Source organism: Saccopteryx bilineata, chromosome 3 (assembly GCF_036850765.1).
Source record: "Saccopteryx bilineata isolate mSacBil1 chromosome 3, mSacBil1_pri_phased_curated, whole genome shotgun sequence".
Taxonomy (NCBI): Eukaryota; Metazoa; Chordata; class Mammalia; order Chiroptera; family Emballonuridae; genus Saccopteryx; species Saccopteryx bilineata.
In genome coordinates, this window is record NC_089492.1 from 252,947,693 (window position 1) to 252,967,691 (window position 19,999).

At 48.2% G+C, this 19,999-nt stretch overlaps 1 protein-coding gene and 1 long non-coding RNA gene across 2 annotated transcripts in view; one reads left to right on the top strand and one right to left on the bottom strand.

The window, feature by feature from the left end:
• The window catches only part of AGBL4 (AGBL carboxypeptidase 4), a 1,318,466-nt gene that overhangs the window by 1,215,524 nt on the left and 82,943 nt on the right, over positions 1-19,999 (top strand). The window contains exon 9 of the mRNA XM_066269248.1: positions 8,087-8,198. Within this exon, the coding sequence (XP_066125345.1) occupies positions 8,087-8,198 (112 nt within the window). The remainder of the gene's footprint in view (positions 1-8,086; positions 8,199-19,999) is intronic.
• LOC136329065 (uncharacterized) lies at positions 10,728-18,238 on the bottom strand. The gene is made up of 3 exons (XR_010730149.1): positions 18,196-18,238; positions 11,369-11,465; positions 10,728-11,240 (listed from the first exon to the last, which is right to left on the bottom strand). It is a non-coding gene; the product is annotated as an uncharacterized lncRNA (long non-coding RNA).

The following is a 19,999-nucleotide window of genomic DNA, read 5'->3' on the forward strand; positions in this document are numbered from 1 at the left end:
AGTCTGCGCACTGCACAGAGGCACCTGGTCCAGGGGGCGAAGGGGGCTGCAGCTCTGCCCCACCCCCAGATATGGCCAGAGCAAGGGGCAGCATTTTGTACTTCATTACCCAGAAGGAGCACCTGTTTAAAAGTTGTCAGCCTGGAGGGGGTCCCTTTGGTCAATTCACATACAGGTTTCCTTCATGCTAGCTCCCCATCTGGGACATAGTTTGCCCATTTTAATAAAAGGGTGTTGCATCACCCCTTGCCTCACATGAACCCTCCTGTCAGGCACTGACCTGACTCCCAGGGCTGCTCAGAGAGAGAGAGAATGATTGCTAAGAACAGAGGCTTTAGAGCCAGGCAGACCGAGTTCAAGTCCTGCCTCTGACACCTGTCCTTGCTGGCTACGGACAAACTGCTTCCCCTTTCTGAGCCTCTCTTTCCTCAGTTTCACTGAGAGCTGGCTGTGGCTGCGACAACTCCGGGCACCGCAGATTCTGTGGCAGACGAGACAGCTTCCGTCTGCCCTCCCAGGGCGCTCAGGCCTCTGAGCAAAACAGCTGAATTTGTCCAAGGTCACAAAGCGACTCAGTGGTAGGTCTGGGGCACAAACCCATGTCCTTCTGACTTGAACCCTGTGTCCTCATCCCTCCTCCCTGGCTCCAAATCCCAGCCATAGGTATGTCCTTGTTATGATCATCTAAAAAGAGACATGAGGGAAATGCTTTAAATATCCTGGTGGTGGTGAAGAGGAGTGGATGTGTTATAATTATCCCTTGTGTTTGGGACAAAGGACACTGCCTGCTGTCCTCCATCTCCACCACAGCAGAGCCCACCCCACCTGCTGAGCATCGTGCAGGAGCTGTTGATGACAGATTGTCTGGCATCCTGACACTGGCCAATCAATAGAGCTGGAAGGTGCCTCAGGCCAAGGACAATTGAATCCCAACCTTTTAGTGGTATCAAATAAAGCAATATTTATTTTACTTTTGGTGCAAATATACTTAATCCAATCCAGCTCATTGGTAATGCTGAAGAACTCTTGCGTCTGAGGGACAATCGCACACGAGCCCCATACATCTCTGCTTGTCAGTGCCACTCTCCAGGAGCAGGCAGCCCCACAGTGCTCAGAACAAGATTGATCTGCAGCCACCAAGCTGCCTTTTTCTCCATCCTTTACAGGAGATGAAAAGGAAATTACAAAGAGGGGAATTAAAATCATTGCTCTCATTCTAGCTGCCATTATTGCCATAGGAGTGAGGCACGGTGCCCTTCACGAGATGGAGCTATTTATTTGCCATTTGAATAATGTTCTCTGGAACCATTGTATCCCTGTCATTGGGCAGAGAAGAAACCAGTCCAGCCCAGGAAGAGCAAAGGAGAAGCTTAGAATCTCTTTCATAGGTCACGCCACCTCTCTGATAGCTGGGGAGACCTCAAAGGGTCACTGCAGACCATCCTGGCATAACGAAGGCCCGGATTCAAATCCCAGCTCCATATCCTAGCAGTTACCAAATGACCTCCTCAAGGTCAAATCTTTCTTGCACTGTATTTGCTCTTTCATAAAATGAGATAACACCTACCTCACTTGGTTATTGCAAAAGTGTCTAGCATGTCACAGGTACTTAAATATTTTTTTCAAAATATGTCTCCAAGGAACCATCTAAACCTTGTTTGCATACCTTCAGGACATCTGTTTATGCATTTGTACGTCTATCCATTCACTCATGCATTCAATTGGTAGGTTGAAACTTCTCTGCACGTGGGTGGATAACTTGGAGTGGAGGTGGGCAAGATGACTCAGATCCTCATTGGGCTCACAATTTAGAAGGAGAAGGAGAAAAACCCAAGCATATCTCTGACTCAAGAGAAAGGAATCATCTATTATGCAGTCATAATTAATTTGACTTCCATAAATTCGGATTTTCTAAAATGGTCCTATTGTCAAATATTCTGTCTCGGTGCCATCCATAGTCCCACTCATGGCAGAGCATGGGTCCTGATTTTGAGCTCATGCACATATTTCATCTTTAAAAATCAACAACAGAAGAGAAGGGCAGTAAGGAGACAGAAGCCCAAGATTTCACACTTGGAAACTAAACTGGCATTCCTAGGAGTGAGAGACTGGCATCTGAGGTCATCTTGTCAATTCCCCTGTCTGTAGGAAGCTGCTTTGGGTCCTGAAATGACTGGAGAGAAAGAACTTACAACAGGCTTCTCCGCTGGTGCTTACAACCTAGTTAGGGCACAAGCATAACACGAGTAGCCTGTTTGAAACAGGCATAATTCCCAACCATTCTCACTTCCCTGATTGCACATGCCCCGCCTCTGCCTGGAACACTCCTTCCTGCCTTGACTTTTAGCACCCTCTGATCCCTCTTCAAAGCACAGAGTGACTTGAGAACTCCCAGTGGCAAGGATTAGGTCCCGTGCAAATCTCAAATGTTGAAAAATGAGTGCAATTAATGTTAAGATACCGGTAACCCTTTACTTCTTGATGTTTCTTTTAAAAAACTATATCAACCATTTTTCTAGAATATTTTGTTTTCTTTGTATTTTAACTTTATTGGGAAGGTGTGCTTCCCCTCTGTTTCTAACTCTGGGGGTAAAGCCAGTCGTTGACATGTTAGACTCGCACGAGAGAGCTGGAAGAGAGACCTGTGAGTGAAGCATGGCTCCCTTGTTTTACGCATCAGAGCACGGCGCCCAGGGAAGGGAGGTGACTCTCCCACGATGATATAGACTTTAGAACTGGGGCCTGTCCCCAGGCCCTGAAGCCAGGGTGCTTTACTAAGCTACATCTTTACTAAGATGTTTTCTTCAGTCACTACCCACCTACTGATAGACTGGTTGCCATTAGAGCATTCTTTAAAAAAAAAAAAATCACTTCATAAAGTACTCGGCACCAATACTACTCACTGAAGAATGTCATAAATACTCAAGTTTTTAAAAAGCTCTAGGATTCAAGAGGGTTCAAGTTCAAACCTTTGAAGCACCAGCCTCACTCTATTTTTATCAGATGGCTGGATCAAGGAGTTGGCCTTTCAGTATCTCTCGCCTATAAAACTCCTCCTTCAGTTTTGAATCTCACTTTTTTTTTTAATTAAAGAGGTTTCCTAGAAGCAACATGACCATGTGGAAAGACCACCGGGCCCAGGGATGGGACCCCTGGATTCCCGTCTGGGCTCTGTGGAGTAGTGGTTAGGCCACCTTGAAAGAATGGCTGCCGTCTCTGGCTCTCCATTAACACCCCCCCTTGTTAATGGAGGCCACCTGTGTGGCTGGATGAGTGTGAGAACAATATCACAGGATACAGGAAAATGCTTGGGAAAGAATAAAATGCTCACCCAACAACCATTTCTTCAATGTCTACCGTAGTTCAGGTTCTTTGTCAGGCACAGGAATACAAACACCAGTGTGACATTATCCTTGCGCTTGAGGAATTGATGGTCCAGTGGGGAAGATAGTCTCAACAATTGTAACGTCCTTTGCTCTGAGGGGCATGCAATAGACACTATGGAGCAGAGGAAGTGCACCTATCCCACATTTACAGACAGTAAGTCAGCAGGCCTTCCTGGAGGAGATGGTAGTTAGGCTGAGACAATTTAAACAATCCTACAATTGCCACCATCGCTGGCTACCATTTCTTCCATAGTCACTCTTCTGAGGAGTCTCCTGGACCATCTACTGACATTAGTTCATGTTTGCAACCAAGGTCAAGGTTGTCATCCTCATTATAGATATGATAAAAAGAGAAGCCCATAGAAGTATTTTTTGTTGTTGTTGTTGTTGTTGTTTTAAGAGAGTTTAAAAAGGTCACATAGCTGGTAAAGAGTACATCCAAAGTTCAAACTTAACTGCGACTCCCAGAGCCCTTGGTCTTCACATCGGAGCCTCATTGTTCTGCGTGGCTCCACTTGTTTAAGGCTGAGGCTGATGGAGGAAGTCACTGGAAGGCAAATTTCAGCTAAAAGGAAGGGAGGTTTTCCTAACAAAGCTGTCCAAGAATGAGATAAGCCGACCATTAGTGGGGAGGTAGTCAGTACTCGGTCACAGGAGTGTCATGGAACAAGCTGGTGACTTAGCGGAGATATTGCCGTGGACATCCTACATGAAGGCAGAGGAGAGGTAGGTCAGCTGACTGTAGCTGAGGACACAGTTGTGAAGGATTAAATCTTGTTACCAATGCCAATGTTCCCTCCCAAATGTCTAGATGCTCTGCAGGGGCTGGAAAAGCTCTGTGGGCACAGACCCAGACCAAAGGTCCCGTCTGCTTGGTGACGAGCCATTGGGAAGAGGACAATGGAGGGGCCTGATTGAGCTGTTGAGAATTTGGTGCTCAGAGCCATACAGTTGGGGATGTTTTCAGTTAAAAAAAAAAAAAAAAGCAGGCACTGACTTCAGCCACTGAAGCCGAAAGGGAATTTCTAGGAAGGGGCTTACGGAAGAAAGCCGGAACTGGAGAGCCAGGCTTGGAAAACAAACAGTTAACAGAGTAGCACTGGAGGACGGGAGAGTGGTTGTTGGCAGGAAGAATCTTCCTCTGTTCCTCCGTAGCACTGCCACATGACCCAACTCCCAGCCTTCCATCCCTAGTCCAAGTGTAAGTCCTGGGCAGGAGTAGCTGTTGCCTGGGTCTGGGTTCCCTGCACCTGCCCTGGCTGCCAGGTCACAGAGAGGGAATGTCTGGCCCATATGTCCTCTCTGGTAGGAGAAGACTCATCGTCTTGTGACAGTGAGGGAACAAACTCCCTCAACAACCCCTCTCCATCTGATTACAGGGTTAGCTGCTTAGCATTCCCCGAAGGAAATGGACAAATGCCTGCTATCATACATTAGCAGGGAATGGAGCGTGGATATGAACTCAGCTCCCAGACCGGAGGAAAGGATAGGATGTCAGCCCTGACTATCGCTGTGTGCTGTTCACTCCAACCCCAGATGGGCTGCAAACTTATTAGTCCATGTCACTCAGATAAGATGTAGCATAAAACAATAATAAGGCACAATAAAACAACAATATGACATTTCTGGGCTGCTATTTATGTACCGAACCTGTGCTAAATTAAGTTGGTCATGTGTGTTCTGTCATTTAATCCTCACAACATTGTCCTGAATTATAAGCCTGTGAGCACGCCCTCTTTCTCCTGTTAGACTCTGGATATCGAGGGCAGGGATGTCAGACTGCTTGTGCACCAATCCTGGTATCACGTCTTTTCTCAAGCAAGTTGTTTAGAACCTTTCTGTGCTTCATTTCCACGTTGGCAACATGGAAACAATAACCGAGCCTGCCTCATCAAGTCAACTTAGTGAAGCACTTAGTACTTAGTGAAGTACTTCATTCTTCGAGCAAAGTAACGTCAACAAGTGCTTGATTGTGTTCCCTTGATGGTGATGGCGATGTTGTTGTGACCTGTATGGAGGGCTGTCGCTGTTCTCACTGCAATCGATGAGAAGCCAACATCAAATACAGTGAAGCAATGACAAACTAACACAACGCCTCGCCAGGCATTCAAGGCCCTTCACCTCCCTCTCTGCCCACAGCTTCACCGTCAGCACCCGCTCACCACCTACTCCGTGATCCGGCCAACCACACTGTCCACCATTCACCCAACCTCCGAGCGGGTTCACAGTGTCTTTCTTTACTTACGCTTTTCTGTCAGCCCCCAACACCTGAAAAAATTCTATGCGTTCGGCAAGTCCCAACTCAAATGGCTTCTCCTCAATGAATCCTTTTTGCGTGTGTCCCCACGAAATATCAGCTATTCTCCCACAAGGTTTCACCATGCTTAGTTCAAGTAATGGGAGGAACTCATTATTACTTACCCACCATCCCTACTCCAATTATCTTGAAGGAGAGGTGGGTTCCCAGCGGAGTCCTTTATTTTTCTGAATGGGGTGGTAAGTTAGGATGCAAGTTGAATAAGCTAAGAGGAGATAAAGTTGTATTGCTTAGGGAGATAGAGGAGCTTGGAAGGTAAGATATGAAAGGGGGGTTTAAAATAGTGGAAGCAAGGGATAGAGAAGAAAAAGAGGACAATTTGGGCAGAGAAAAAGATAATGGCCATTATCTGTTTCAAATATGGTTAAAAATCTACAATGAGCAGAAATTTTATCCCATAGGTCAGGGGTCCCCAAACTATGGCCCGCGGGCCGCATGCAGCCCCCTGAGGCCATTTATCCGGCCCTGCCGCACTTCCAGAAGGGGCACCTCTTTCATTGGTGGTCAGTGAGAGGAGCATAGTTTCCATTGAAATACTAGTCAGTTTGTTGATTTAAATTTACTTATTATTTATTTTAAATATTGTATTTGTTCCCATTTTGTTTTTTTACTTTAAAATAAGATATGTGCAGTGTGCATAGGGATTTGTTCATAGTTTTTTTTTATAGTCCGGCCCTCCAACGGTCTGAGGGACAGTGAACTGGCCCCCTGTATAAAAAGTTTGGGGACCCCTGCCATAGGTGATAGAGAGCCATAGTTTCTTGTTGTTCTTGTTTGTTTGGGTTTGTGTGTGTGTGTGTGTGTTTTGAGGGAGGCAGGGAGAGAGACGGGAACATCAAGTTGCTCCTGTATGTGCCTTGACCAGGGAATCAAACTGGCAACCTCTGTGCTCCAGATGATACTCCAACCGAGTTATCAGGCCAGGGCTTAATTTTATTTTATTTTTTTAATTTTTAGAGAGTCGGGGGGGGGGGAGAAGAAGGGAAGCACTCATATATTGTTCCACTCAGACATGCATTCATTGGCTGCTTCCTGTGTGTGCCCTGGTCAGGGATTGAACCTGCAACCTTGTTGTTTTAAGATGATGCTCTTAACTGACTGAGCTAACTGGCCAGGGCCCAGAGATGAATCTTGATCAGGAAGGCAAGACGGCTCAGGATGGGAGGCATTCTGGGTTAGGAGGAGGACGGGTTGGGGAGAGAAGGAGAGAGGTAGTTTGAACTGGGAGCAAGCACAGGGTGTCTGGAGGTTGTGTCTCCACCTATGCTGGCCGGGGGAGTGCTGACGGTTTGTGCAGGCCCAGCAGATGGAGGCATGGGGACAGAGACCCGGCAGAGGCACCTCCCCCAAGTAAGAGCAGGGCTCTGAGCATGTCTGGAGTAAGACAAGGAGGACGAGGGAGAGAAGGAGAACCGGAAGTCACGATCACATTTGCCCTTGCATCTGGAATGCGCCCAAAGGAGAGTATAGAGGTGGGCAGGGTGCCCTTCACTGAGCAGATGACACACCGTCAAAGATGTGAACTGAGTGAAGATGAGTCACTCAGCTATCTAGAGGAAGGGAGTTCCAGGCAGAAGGAGTTGGTACGAAAGCCCGAAGGCGGGAGGACCCGGGGGTGTTGGAGGGCCAGGGAGGAGGCAGAATCTGGCATAGAGGCCACAAGAGGGGCTGTGGGAGGAGCTGGGGCCGCAGAGGCCAGCAGGGAGGGACCACTGGGGGCCTGTAGCTGGTCATAAGGACTTTGGCTTTTGCTCTGCATCTGACAGGGAACCATTTGAGAAGAGAAGGGATACAATCTGACTTATGTGTTTAGAGGATCACGCTGGCTGTTGTGTGGAGAATGGGGGCGGGGGTGATAGGGTTAAAGGTAAAGTGGGAGGATGCAAGTGTGGAAACAAGAAGACCAGAACAGAGATTATATTATAATACTCTGGACCTTGGGCCAGGCTCCTGGTGATGTCAGTGGGGGTGATAAAAAAGTGTTGGGTTCTGAATGTATTTTGGACCCTGCTGACCTCAGCTGAGCATCCTTTCCTGCTGCCCTGTCTAGGGCGTGCGCATGTGCCTGTGCCCTCAGGGCGTGGACACTGAAGTAAGCCCGCCACAGAAATAGTTCTGAACCTCTCTGTGACTCAGTTTCTTCTTATGTAAAGTGGACATTATAATTGTAGTGGCTCCATAGGGTCATTGAAAGCACCGAATGAATTAATACATGTGAAATGCTTAAAAATGTCTCTGGTAAAAATAAATAAATAAATAATGATAATGATAATAAATGCCAAGTGAGTGACCTAATGACTGTTCCTACATCTAACTGTACATTGGTAAATAAGGAGCTTGGCTTGCTCTGTTTATACTGACTCTGACTTTGGGTCCTGCCCAGGTGCTCTCTGATGGGGTTTGACCTGAACCGTCACTGGCTGGATCCCTCTCCATGGGCCCATCCTACCCTGCATGGGGTGAAACAGCTCATCGTCCAGATGTACAACGACCCCGTGAGTAACTGAACCCTCAGCAGCTGCTGCTCGTATGGCTTGATCTGGGAAAGAGCAGCATTATACCGAGGAAATTCACTAGGACCTGCGAATTAGGAATACAGGGTCAAAACCAGGGAGGGACCAGGTTAGCTCATCTCTTCCGTGCATTGGACAGACCCAAGCACCCCCTCACACACACACACACTGCTCATAAACACTGGGCTCGGCTGTGGCGGGCAGTCCCACGGGATGAAGGACGGGCACTGGAGTGGATCCGCATTTGTCAGGGCTCTGGTTGCAAGCAAAGGGGATAAAGCTTGAACTAGATAGTTTAAGCAAAGTTGATAATTTATTAGGAGAGTGCCAGAATATCTCGTATAACTGAAGATTGGTTGACTGGCCTCCTCCCCCTGTAGGAAACATGTGCCGAATGTCACATCCGGTGGCTCCTAGCACTAGAGAGGGACTCGCTCTCATGTGCTAGTTCTAGGTTCAGAAAGACTACGATTAGCCTAGTGTGGAGGACATGTCCACCTCTGGGCAGATCACACCTGGCCCCAGAGGCAAGGATGTGCAAGAACAGAACAAGCGCATGGAAGCGCGTGGCTGGACTGGGAGGTGTGGTGGCAGTGCTGACCCTGCTCCCAGAGCAGAGGGCCTGCTATCCCAGGGGTGTGTGTGTGTAGGGGGGGATGATGGGTGTTCACACTGAGTTTGCTCATAGGGGCAAGATTTTGCAAAAAAAAAAAATAGAAGACATTGGGATTTTATGACTAGGAGAAAGGATACAGACCACTCTATCTCTGAAGGGCTATTAGAGAGAACAGGACAGACATCTTTCACTTTCAAGTGGAGGCCAAACACAGAAGAGAGGCCTCTAGAAAAATAGAGCTTTTTAATCATTAGAGCTGCTGAGGGTAAAATGGGTGTGTGAGTGGTGAGTTTGGCCGTACTGAAAGTGTTCAGCTTGAAGCTAAGTGACACTGTCAGAGGGGACTCAATTGTTTAGAAGACATTGTAGTGAGATGACAGCCGAGTCTCTTCCATCTTTGATGGCTGATGACCTCCTGACTGCCACCAGGTGACAGATAGTGATCGCTAAGACAGCAAAGGCCCCAGAGTTGGGGTATTTCCGAGACATATCAATGTAACTCTTTGAGGATGGCAATAAAAATATCCTAAATGAAAGCATAACATTATATTGAGCGGCCCTCACAAACACTGGGCACAGCTGTGGAGGTCTCACGGGAAGAGGGAGAAAGAGGTAGACTTAGGAACAAATGCATATACCAGAGCACGGGTTCATGAAAAAGTAAATCCTTTGGTGCCGTTTAATCAGCTCAGCTGTTATCTTGATCCTCCCATGACCTTGGCTTTCCTGAGTCTTCCTCAGCCCGCCCGCTATGTCAGTGCTGGTGAAGCCGTATCTTTAGGGTACCCGCCTCCTTCACCAGCTCATCCCTCCTTGTCCACAAAAGAAGGCATTAACTGTGCTCAACAAGTGCTTCTATTACCCTGGACCCTCGATGCCACCCCGACCAGCTTTCTTGGTGGAGAGAAGATGCTTCTGCATGTCTCAGGAAGGCTCTGTTGTCTGCTGGGTTCTGCGCTGGCCCCCCACGACCTCGCTGTTCACTTCAGTGTCCCTGATAGAATCGGTGCTTTCTTCTTCTGCCACCTTTTCTTAAGAAGAATAGCTCATGCATTTTTTTTTTTCTGACCTGGTTGATAATAGGTGTTCAATAACAACTTGTTGAATTAAATTGTATTTAACATGGCAGATGCTGTTATGCCGAATGCACTGGTTTATAGCTACAAAACAGTTCTTCACAGGGAGGGTGGGGGGAGCATGGTAAAAGGAAAGACATGGGCAGAAGTGACAGAGTGGGGGCCTCTGAACAAAATGGTGTTTTAGGAGAATCCCCGAGGCGAGAACTGGGGAGCGAGGGCACAGGGAAGACCCAAAGTCAGGAGACTGAGTTCATAAAGAGAAGAGGTCTCAACCTGCCGCCGCTCCGCCATGAATCAGAATCCACGGATCCCCCACAACCAGGCACTCGTCCCCGTTACAGAAGGGCGATGAGACGAGACTGAGTTACAGAGATGCTAGGACACTCTTGGTGCCATAAACAGTTTGATTGTCAGCTGGTTAGTCTTAACAAATACGCTCGGATGCTGGCTAGTGTGTAAGCTGTACTCTGCCTGAGAGTCCACCCCTTCATGCCCAGGCAAGGACATGAGGCACTAATGTGGGAGTCAAGCTGACCTGAGACAGGACGCCAGCTCCCTCGGCTCTCCCTGTCTTCCCCCACCCCGCCCTGGTCCAGTCTCTCACCCCATTCTTTCCCTCCTTCTTTCTACAAATATTTATCAAGTAGTTTCTCTATATCCGTCATTGTGGTTTAATAGTGAACAAAACCCTAATCTTTGCAAGCTGGTAGGGAAATAGATATTAAACAAGTAAATATTGATAACTATAAATTTACAAGAAGAAAGACCTATAAGTAAGATGGTTATGAATTTCAGCTTTCCTGGGACAGTTCTGTTGTCCTAGAGTACTTGTTAATACTGTCCCCTTTCCTCTTAAAAGTATCTTGGTTTGGGTGATAAGTTATGGTCTCTCTACTCTAGAAGCCATGTGAAAGCACCTAGTACATACAGTACTCGATGTGTAGCAGAACCTCAGCAAACAGTATTTGGATCTGATTCAAATTCACATTTGACCTAAGAGTCATTGTGTCCAGTTGTAAATGCTTCAGTGCCCCGAAGTGTCTGCCCTAATAGCTTTAAATGTATTTCTCCTCCTGACCTTGACTGTCACATAGTCATCATAATTGCTGTACCCAGAGCTTGAACTGCCAGGACAGCTTCTTGACTTGTTTCTAAATGCTCACAGCCTCACTCTTTCCATCCCGGGACCTTCTGCTCACAGACTCAATTCATAGAGAATCAGCAAGACCCTCACTGATGGGCTGGGACTTCGTGACTGTTGTCTTCTTCACTGACCTCCTCCAGACCCTGTGCTAGTCAGAGCTGGCATCCATTCCGAAGAGAACCAGCCTGGCGGAGACAGAAATTTATGGACACTTATTCTGGATTCGTTTGTAGAGAGAGAAACAGGGGTTTTGGGAACCCATAGAAGGAGCCCAACCCTGGAGGCCACACCTGAACGGATGCGTGAAGCATACCCAGGGCAGGAAGGGCTTTCCAGGCGGAGATATCTGTGCATCTGCCGTGGGAGGGAACCACCATCAGTAGACTGCAAATCATTCTGTGTGGCTGGTCCTGGGGGCAGACAGAGAGGCAGAGGGGGGTTATGACACAGTAAGCAATCTGGACTTTATTCTCGTGGGAATGAGGAGCTACTGATAGCTGTTAAGCACAGAAGTGAGAGGATCAGGTTTGCATTTCAGAAAGCCCCCTCTGGCGCCTGTACGGAGATGGATTTGGAGGGAGCCGGGCTAGAGGTGGGACCATTAGAGCCTGCTGCTGTAGGGGGGAGTCTGGAGCTATTACAGAGGGAGGAATGAGTAACTTACTGATGCCTGATGGGAGAGGAAAGAGTCTTGCATGCTGTCCACGGTTTGGCTTGGGCAGTGGAATGGACGTGGTGCCCCTCCTGAGATGGGAGCCCGGGAGGAAGAGTAAATGTGGGGACACGCTTTAGACACGCGGACTCTGACGCTGAACAGGCTTATGTCTGACCCGCACTCCAAGTCTCCTGAAATGAGCACTCCTGTGTCCTGGCAACAGGAGACCCGCTGTCCTGTGTGAACGATGGCTTTCACTTCAGAGGCTGCTCGCCCAGCTCTGGGCTCACTGCACCATCTCCCCTCTCAGGGACTTGGATATTAAATGACCCTGATAAAGGAGTATTTAACCCAGAGCCTGCACTGGATCTCAGATTGAAGGTGTTTTATGCCCCACTCTCAGGACAGTTCCCTGTGGATAGCATGACCCAGCTGTGATCAGTGGGGCCCCTGGGGCAAGGTCTGGCTGATTCATCTCAAGAGTCCCGGTGCCCAGCAGGGACCTGGTTCTGAGCGGGTTCTCAACTGAGCAAACGGTGAAGCAAACCCAGAGCTTCTGTGACTTGGTTTTTATGATTCCAACATGCCCTCCCCCACAGCATCCTGGATTCTGCTGCCTCTGTCACTGTGCCCTTTCTCACGTGAGGCTCTGGTCTGTGTACACACACTCTCTCCTGGGTTCCCCTGCAACCTGCTGAGATTGTCCTAACTTCTCAGGAACAGAACCTGAGATGGCGTCACCCACTCTCATTCCCACGACACAGGTGTCTGATCGCCGTCACTAAGGTGCTCCGTCCCTGGCCTCAGTGCCCTCCCCTGTCTACCACCAGAGACATCACCTCTCTGGCTACCAAGGGTTCCCCAGGTCCCTGTATTTCCATTATGCAACCATTTCTTGAGCAGGATCTGTTCTTGGACATCTCAGTACCTTCAGTAGTGAAGAAGACCAGGGAGCCAGTGACCCCTCTGTTTGACGTCCAGTGTCTCCCTCCCATCCTTATGTTAGGTCTGAGCTCTACCTCTTCCCCAGATGATAGCACCCAAAATGGCATGACCTTTCAGGTGAGAGCTCCCTACCACAGGAGTCTGGCTTTATTATCGCCACACACTAGAGTATGACACTGATTTCACATCACACTGTTGGCCAGACAACCAGAGTTACTCACAGGAGGGTACACACAGGGCCCTCTTTATACACCTATGTCCAGTTACAATCATAAAAAGCTAAGCCCATTTGTGGCCGGGCTTCCTAGGACCATATTTATCTGCCAGTCTACTAGCTTCTAACTATGTACCTGTGAGGCACATTCACAGAAGGGCACTTGGTAGGGCTAAATAAAAAAGCAGACATTGCTTTAAAATGCTTAGTTAACTGCATTAAACACACATTTCTCATTGTTACCATGTACAAGACTCTTGGGTCACCTCTGGGGTTAGAGATTAACGGGGCAGGGTCTCGGGCCAGGAAGAGCTCACAATCTGATGGGAAGACCAGACACTTACAAACAATTTTAATTCAAGAGTCAGAAAGATGTGCTATAACTGAGAAAACTCTGTGCTTCGGAAACATAGGGCTGGGGAGATTAATCCAGAGTGTGTGTGTGTGTGTGTGTGTGTGTGTGTGTGTGTGTGTGTGTCTGGAGGCATTGAAGGAAGGTTTTTCAAGAAATTTTAAGGAAGTTGAACTGAGCCTTTACAAATGACTAACACCCCATCAGATGGCTACAGTGTATAGCAGCGGTTCTCAACCTGTGGGTCGCGACCCACAGGTTGAGAACCGCTGGTGTAGAGTGAGGGAGGTTATAGGACAAAGGGGAGGGCATTCCAGGGAAACTGAGCAGTGAATGGAAGCTGGAGACCTCAGCCGCTGAGGTGGGGGTGCAAGTGTGTGACAGGAGCCTCAAGAGCACAGGGTGAGGAGCACATGGGAGGAACTCATGGATGATTCTGAACACTGAGCCAAAGAATTTGGCTTCTTCTATGGCCCAATGCGCCTTTCACATTAAAATCAAAGTCATGGGCCCTTTTTTAAATTGAGTTTTAATTGAATTAAATATCATGACTGTAAAAAAAATAATCAAGGCAATGGAACAAAATGCTGCTTGTCAGGAATATTCCAGCACACCATCCCCTGTCAATCTTGGAATCAGTATAGTCAGTGGAGAGCTATCAGAAACGTTCGAGCAAGGGAGAGATCCGTGAACAGTATTTCCATCCATTCACTCCCCCAAGCTAGACATTCTAGAGTCATTTGAAAATTTAAATCCAACTGAGTCTCTCTCCCATACTTAAAACCTTTCAATGTCCCCCCATTACTCGTGAAACAAAGGCCAGTGTTCCTGACATCCCATTCAAGGACATGCCCTGTTTAGGTCCAGGACATATTACAGAACGTGGCACCATAGAGAATTTTATGTTGAATGGTGAATGAACAGGTGAATAATATATGCTTCAGAAAATCACTGCGGCTGCAGTTTAGAGACAGTGGGTCAGAGGAACTGAGACAAATTAGGAGAAGAGACATCCTTAGGAGCTTATTTCAATAGTCCAGGTGAAGGATAATGAAATCAGAACTGGAGAGTGGCCAGGACCCCACAAACCGACTGTGGGAGGCGAATGGGTCCCCTCCTGGCCTTCCTGTTCTTCCTGAGTCCCTTGGAGCTCCGGAGTTGCTTTTTTGAGAGGTGTCTGTGCTCTGGGGTGATGTCCCCCCTTCTTCTAGAGAAGAAAGGCCTGTGTTGCTATAACAACTTGGCTGCAGTCCTTTTAGACAGATCCGTTTTCTTGAATCATTTAAGGAAAATTAGCTGCCATAACAACACGGAGTAGTTTTTAAAATAGAGCAACACAAGGCTAGGCTTTCCGCCCCTTGCTTGCCTCCTATGGTCCTTCAGATAAGCTGCTCTCTTTCTGTCACATAAATAAATAAATTACAACGCACCGACACGACAGAGCAGACGGCGACCTGGTCAAATAACACACACAGAACCAGCACTCATTCCCACTGCACACAAAACACACACACGCAACACAGAACTTTGCAGGATGTATACATTTGCATATGTAAAACAGAAAATGCATCTACATAAAACACAAGCATGGTAAATGGGAGATAGATACACAGACCAGCATATAGTTAGACACAGTCAAACAAAGGGTATACACACAAACAGGCAGGCGCAGTTCCACCATTTAGTTAAAATGGAAGGAAGCAGCCCATGAGGTCTGTTGTTAACGTGAGCAGAGTCACTGGGTCACCAGACTGGAAGGCCCTGATGTGGCAGATCCTCACTAGAAACCAAGGAGTACCTGCATGTTCATGCGGGGACAACACTGCTGGTGGAAAGGTAAACTCACCACGGGAAGGATGCAGACAAAGGGTAAAGTTTAGGGGCACCCCCATCCTCACCCCATATAAATTCATAGAGCTTAATGAGGAGAGCAGGAGGCCTTCAGCCACTGCATTTGGGTGGGAAATTCTTTGCCCAGCATGGCTGGGAGTTAATGGCCCCTAGAGGGCGCAGTACCACCCTGGTGAAAACTGTACCCCTCGGGGATTTGCAGACTGTCTCACTGAGGCCTCAGGGACTCTGGAACCAGGACTAGGTTCCCAAACCTTTGTTCTGTCCCCTTGTCTTTGACTTGCTGCCCTGCAGGGAGCGGCTAAAACTGTGTGGGCTCATCCTTGTGGCTTGTGGAGCTGATAACACCAACGCCCCCGCCCCACCCCCACCACCAAGAGGCTGACACCAATTTGCTTGGTCTCTTCGGCAAGTCCCTTCCCCTGTCTGGGTCTTTGTTCCCCCTTTGTAGATTTGAAGGATGATCCCTACAGCCCTTTCTGGTTCCAAGAATCTATGTCGTCCTGTAGCTCTCTGTTGATGATAGAGTGCGTGAACCACGAAGGATCCGATTTCCGGGATAAGGCACCAAAGCCCGGGCCACTGCCCAGGAAGGACCGCCTGGAGTGAATGCCTGGGAAGGTGCTCAGACACGCAGAGGGCCCGGAAATGTTGGTTTCCTCAGCCTCGGTGGGCCCGTCTGCTGAAAGGAAGCGCAACCCCTGACCTGCCTACCTCACAAGTGGGAGGGATAGGTCCGACAGAGGTGAATGTGAAGCATTTTACAGGCGTGAGGAGGAGCATTGCCCTGGGGCTGGGTAGAGGGGAAGACCCTGCTGAAGAGTCCAGACAGCAGCTGCTGCCAGAGCTCTCGTGTGGGGTGGATCAGAGGTGCCCACACCTCCCGCTCGGGCTGCTCCTGCTGACCTGGCCCAGGAAACCCGTGAATAGCCACCAGGTGAAGGGTCACTGTGGGAATGAAGAGTAGGGGCGGATGTAATTGTACGGGAGCTCTGAGAACAGAGAGGGTGCTCCGGGTTCATGAAATTTTTACAGTTTCTCCCACAGTGGTTTGAGATGGTTTATGAAACTTGAAGGAATTTTAAGAGAAATCATCATTTTTCGAAAGGGCAACTTCTCCCACCTATGATAAAAGACATGGATTTTCTAGCTCTCTCGATTATAACTTTGACTCTGTGGCTGTGAGCAGGTTGTGGAGATGGAGCTCTCGCTTAAGAGTAATATTTCTGTTAAGTTGGCTGTTTGCTTCAATTTTGCTACCATCTTTTCATCCTGAAAGGTCCCGAATACCTCTCGCCAACCAGCGAAGATGCGTATTGTTTTGGCTGCATGGGGATTAGCAAAGCTTCTCAAAGTTTCCCTGTGAGTCAGTTCAGTTAAGCTCTCTGTGTCTTATTTGCACTATCTGTAGGGCAACAATTCCCATCTGGGATTAACAATTCCCATCTCATGGGATTTCTCTCAGGATAAAATAATGTATATATCAATAACCTTCAATAGTAGGTATATGAAAAATGAAGCTATAGTATTTTATGCATTTGGCCATTATAGAGCTCACCTGGCTATCCCCAGCTCACCCGTCCAGTTCCCACACCCACCACAGACTGTGACCCCACACCTCCCACAGACTGTGACCCCATTGAGGGCCTGTCCTTCATCTTAGTCATTTCTGTATCCCTGACGCCCGGCATATCAGCCTCACGCCCCCCCCCCCCTCCCCCGCATGAGTGGGTGTTGGGAGAGACAGAGGAAAGACAGGCAGGAGAGAAGAAACCCACTTCTTAAGACCTGGGATTAGCATCCTAACAGAGTTCTGAGGAAGGATAGAAATTAGCTGAGTAAAGAAGCAGAAAAATATTCCAAGTTGAGACTTTCTAAGTCACTCTCAAAATTCTACTTCTTCTTCAGAACACACCTCCAGCCCTCCTTCTCTGAGATTCCCCGGGACCCTTTGGCCCACAGTGAACTCTGGTTTCTCTGACCTTCCATAGCTATTAATAATATTCGCTCCTCTCGTCTGGTGGTTTATTCCGTAAGCAGGTATAGAGTGTATTCCATGGGCTAAGTGCCACAGTAGCATCTCCTCTGACTGTTGGTTCTATTGTCTCAGCCACACTGCAACCCTCTTCCACCACGCCTAGTGCAGAGGATCTGCCCCTCACCTCCCTGCTGCCCTGAGCAGGGTGAGTACCTGACTGGTAGCTCCATGAGAACCTCTCAACCAGTGACAGCAATGCTATCTCTCCAAAAGGGCAGTTGTTTGGGTTTTTTATTATTATGATTGATTTCAGAGAGAGGAGAAGGTTCGAGAAAGAGACACACAGAGAGAAACATTGATTTGTTGTTATGCATTCATTGGTTGATTCTTGTATGTGCTCTGACCAGGGATGGAACCCACAACCTTGGCATATAAGGATGACATTCTAACCGACTGAGCTTCCTGGCCAGGGCAGTTGTTTGGATTTCTATGGGCACCCCCACAGAGCTGGGTGCATCTCTCTGTTCATGAGCACATCGTGCTGTGTTTCAGTGACAGATTTCCTGCTTCATTTAGTCTGAGCTGCTCAAGGACAGAAGCTCTGTCTCTCTCAGCGTGCGCCTTCACCGCCCGGCAGAGTCCCGCGCTTGGGAAGCCGCTGATGGGTAGTTGGGGAAAGCTTGGTACTTACCTCTCCTGACCCATTTTTCTCCCAGCAAGACAGCCCTGACTCATCCCAAAGAAACTCACGGCACTCTCGACTTCCCAACCTCTACAGTTCTCTGACGGTGCTCCGTCTGCACTGACTCATCTTCTTGCCTCCGTGTTGTGCCCCTGCTGATTCCTCGTCACAAGGAGCTCCCACGTATGGAATCTTTTCTCTAGCTCACAAATTCAGAAAAGTCTAGGATGCCAGAACTTGGCCATGTAGGTTCTCTATCACAGATCCACACACGTTAATGTTCTTCTCTTCACTCCCTTTCTGCTACCAGTGTCTGTCCTATTTGCTCTGGTTTCTAGGTTAGACCAAGCTGGCTTCCCCATTTCCCCCATCCTATGGGCACCCAGTTATCCAGGCCACAATGACCTAAAAGGAGGTCTCTACAGGCAGCCCAACACCCCTGGCATAACTTCCTTTTACTTACCCACCTACCCCAGTTCACCTCCAGGTCATCTCTTCCAGGTCCTTTTCCAATTAACCCAGCCCGTCCGTTTCTCACTCCTCCAGGAGACTCCACCCCTTCCAGCCCCTGGATTGAGCAGGCTGGGATCTGCATACAGCCTGCTACCCGCTTCGGCACTCAGCCAAGCTGGCCTACAACAGAGCACAGTTTACATTTCTGGGTGTTTTGTGTTCGACACGCGTGGAACTCTTCCGAGAGTTATTTTCGGTGTTACTGTTGGGAGGCTCTCGAGCCCAGGATGAGTTCATGCTGGTACATCAAATAGCATACTGCATTTCAGAAATTGGCCTTAGCGATGGGAAATCAAGTAAGCCAGATGCCTAATTAGTCCATTATTTACCGTGGTGCACAGAGCTGAATTCTGATGAAAGGGACCAGACTAATCACTGCTTCCAGCAAGAACTGCACTGTTTAACCTTTCATCAAGAAACTGCCCCATCCTCTCAAAGCACCAAGGCCCACCTCCCAAACCCCATACTGGTGCCTAGTGTCTGGCTGTGAGACATCTTAGAGCCGAGACCCAGCCTGACCTTCTGGCCAACGAGCCTTGATGATCTCCCACTCAGCACGTCATTTCAGGGTCCCATGGCTGCTTTCACTGCAAAGCCAGGAAAGTATGTAGATGAAACAGGAACTTCCCTCTTCAGAGAAAAAAAAAAATCATTCATTTATCCATCAATACACATTTTCTGAGCCCACTGTCCAATGGAAAGAAGGGCAAGTCAGGAACAGCCCCTCCCCTCAAGCAGCTGAGAATCCAGCATAGGGCAGTGGTTTTCAGACTGTGTTCAGAAAAAACATTGCAAGAGGTCCGAGGACCCCCTCCCAGGGGGCTGCTCTCCATTTTAACCAGAGCCGTGTAATTTTGTGATTAAGAGCTCAGGCTCAGGCCCGGATTTAAATCCTATTTCAACACTCAATAGCATTGCTGTCTTGGACGGATTCCTTAACCTTTCTAAGCTTCAATTTCCTCCTTTGTAAGAGGTTGTTGTGAGGATTAACTGGAGCAATTCACGTGACTTGCTTAAGGCACTGCGCCAGGCACATACATTCTCAAAAGATGTTCACCTTTCTTAGTAAAAGAAATGCATTCAAATAAAGGATTCCATGGCCACAGAAGTCTGTAAATCCCTGGGAAGATTTAGTAAAGCAAAGAGGTCAGGATGGGGCGGTAAGCACTGTGATAGACAAGGGACGGGGTGCCGTGTGGGAAAGGCAGTTCACCTCACCTGGACTTGGTGTCAGGCAGCCTCCCAGGGAAAGGTGATGTTGGAGATGAGTTTTGAAGGAAGAGTAGGAGTTATTTAGATGAAGACCAGGGCAAGTGTGATCCACCGGCAGAGGGAGCAGGGTTGTGAGGACATGTGTTAGACAGGTGAATACAATAGGAATTCCAAGGAGTTTGCTGTAGGGGACCTGGCGGAGCATGTGAGAAAGGGCAGGAGGTGAGACTGGGTGGTAGGCAGAGGCCAGTCTCTTATTAAAGCCCGTGGGCTACCTCGGGAAGCCTGGACTTGATCTCAAAAACCATGGGAAGCGCTCCTTCAGGGAGCAGGGAAGATGTGGAATTCAAGAGAGAGAGAGAGAGAAATTATTACTATGACTTTCTGGGGTTTAAAATATATTGTTGTGTTTGTAGCTTGCAGCCAGCAATTGCAGTACTAGAAACCTAGATCGAAATAATCTGAAGTGTGAATAAGGATTTGTGAGGGGGAAAAAATAAGTCTACAGATCATTATTTATAAATAATGAAAACTGAGAAAAA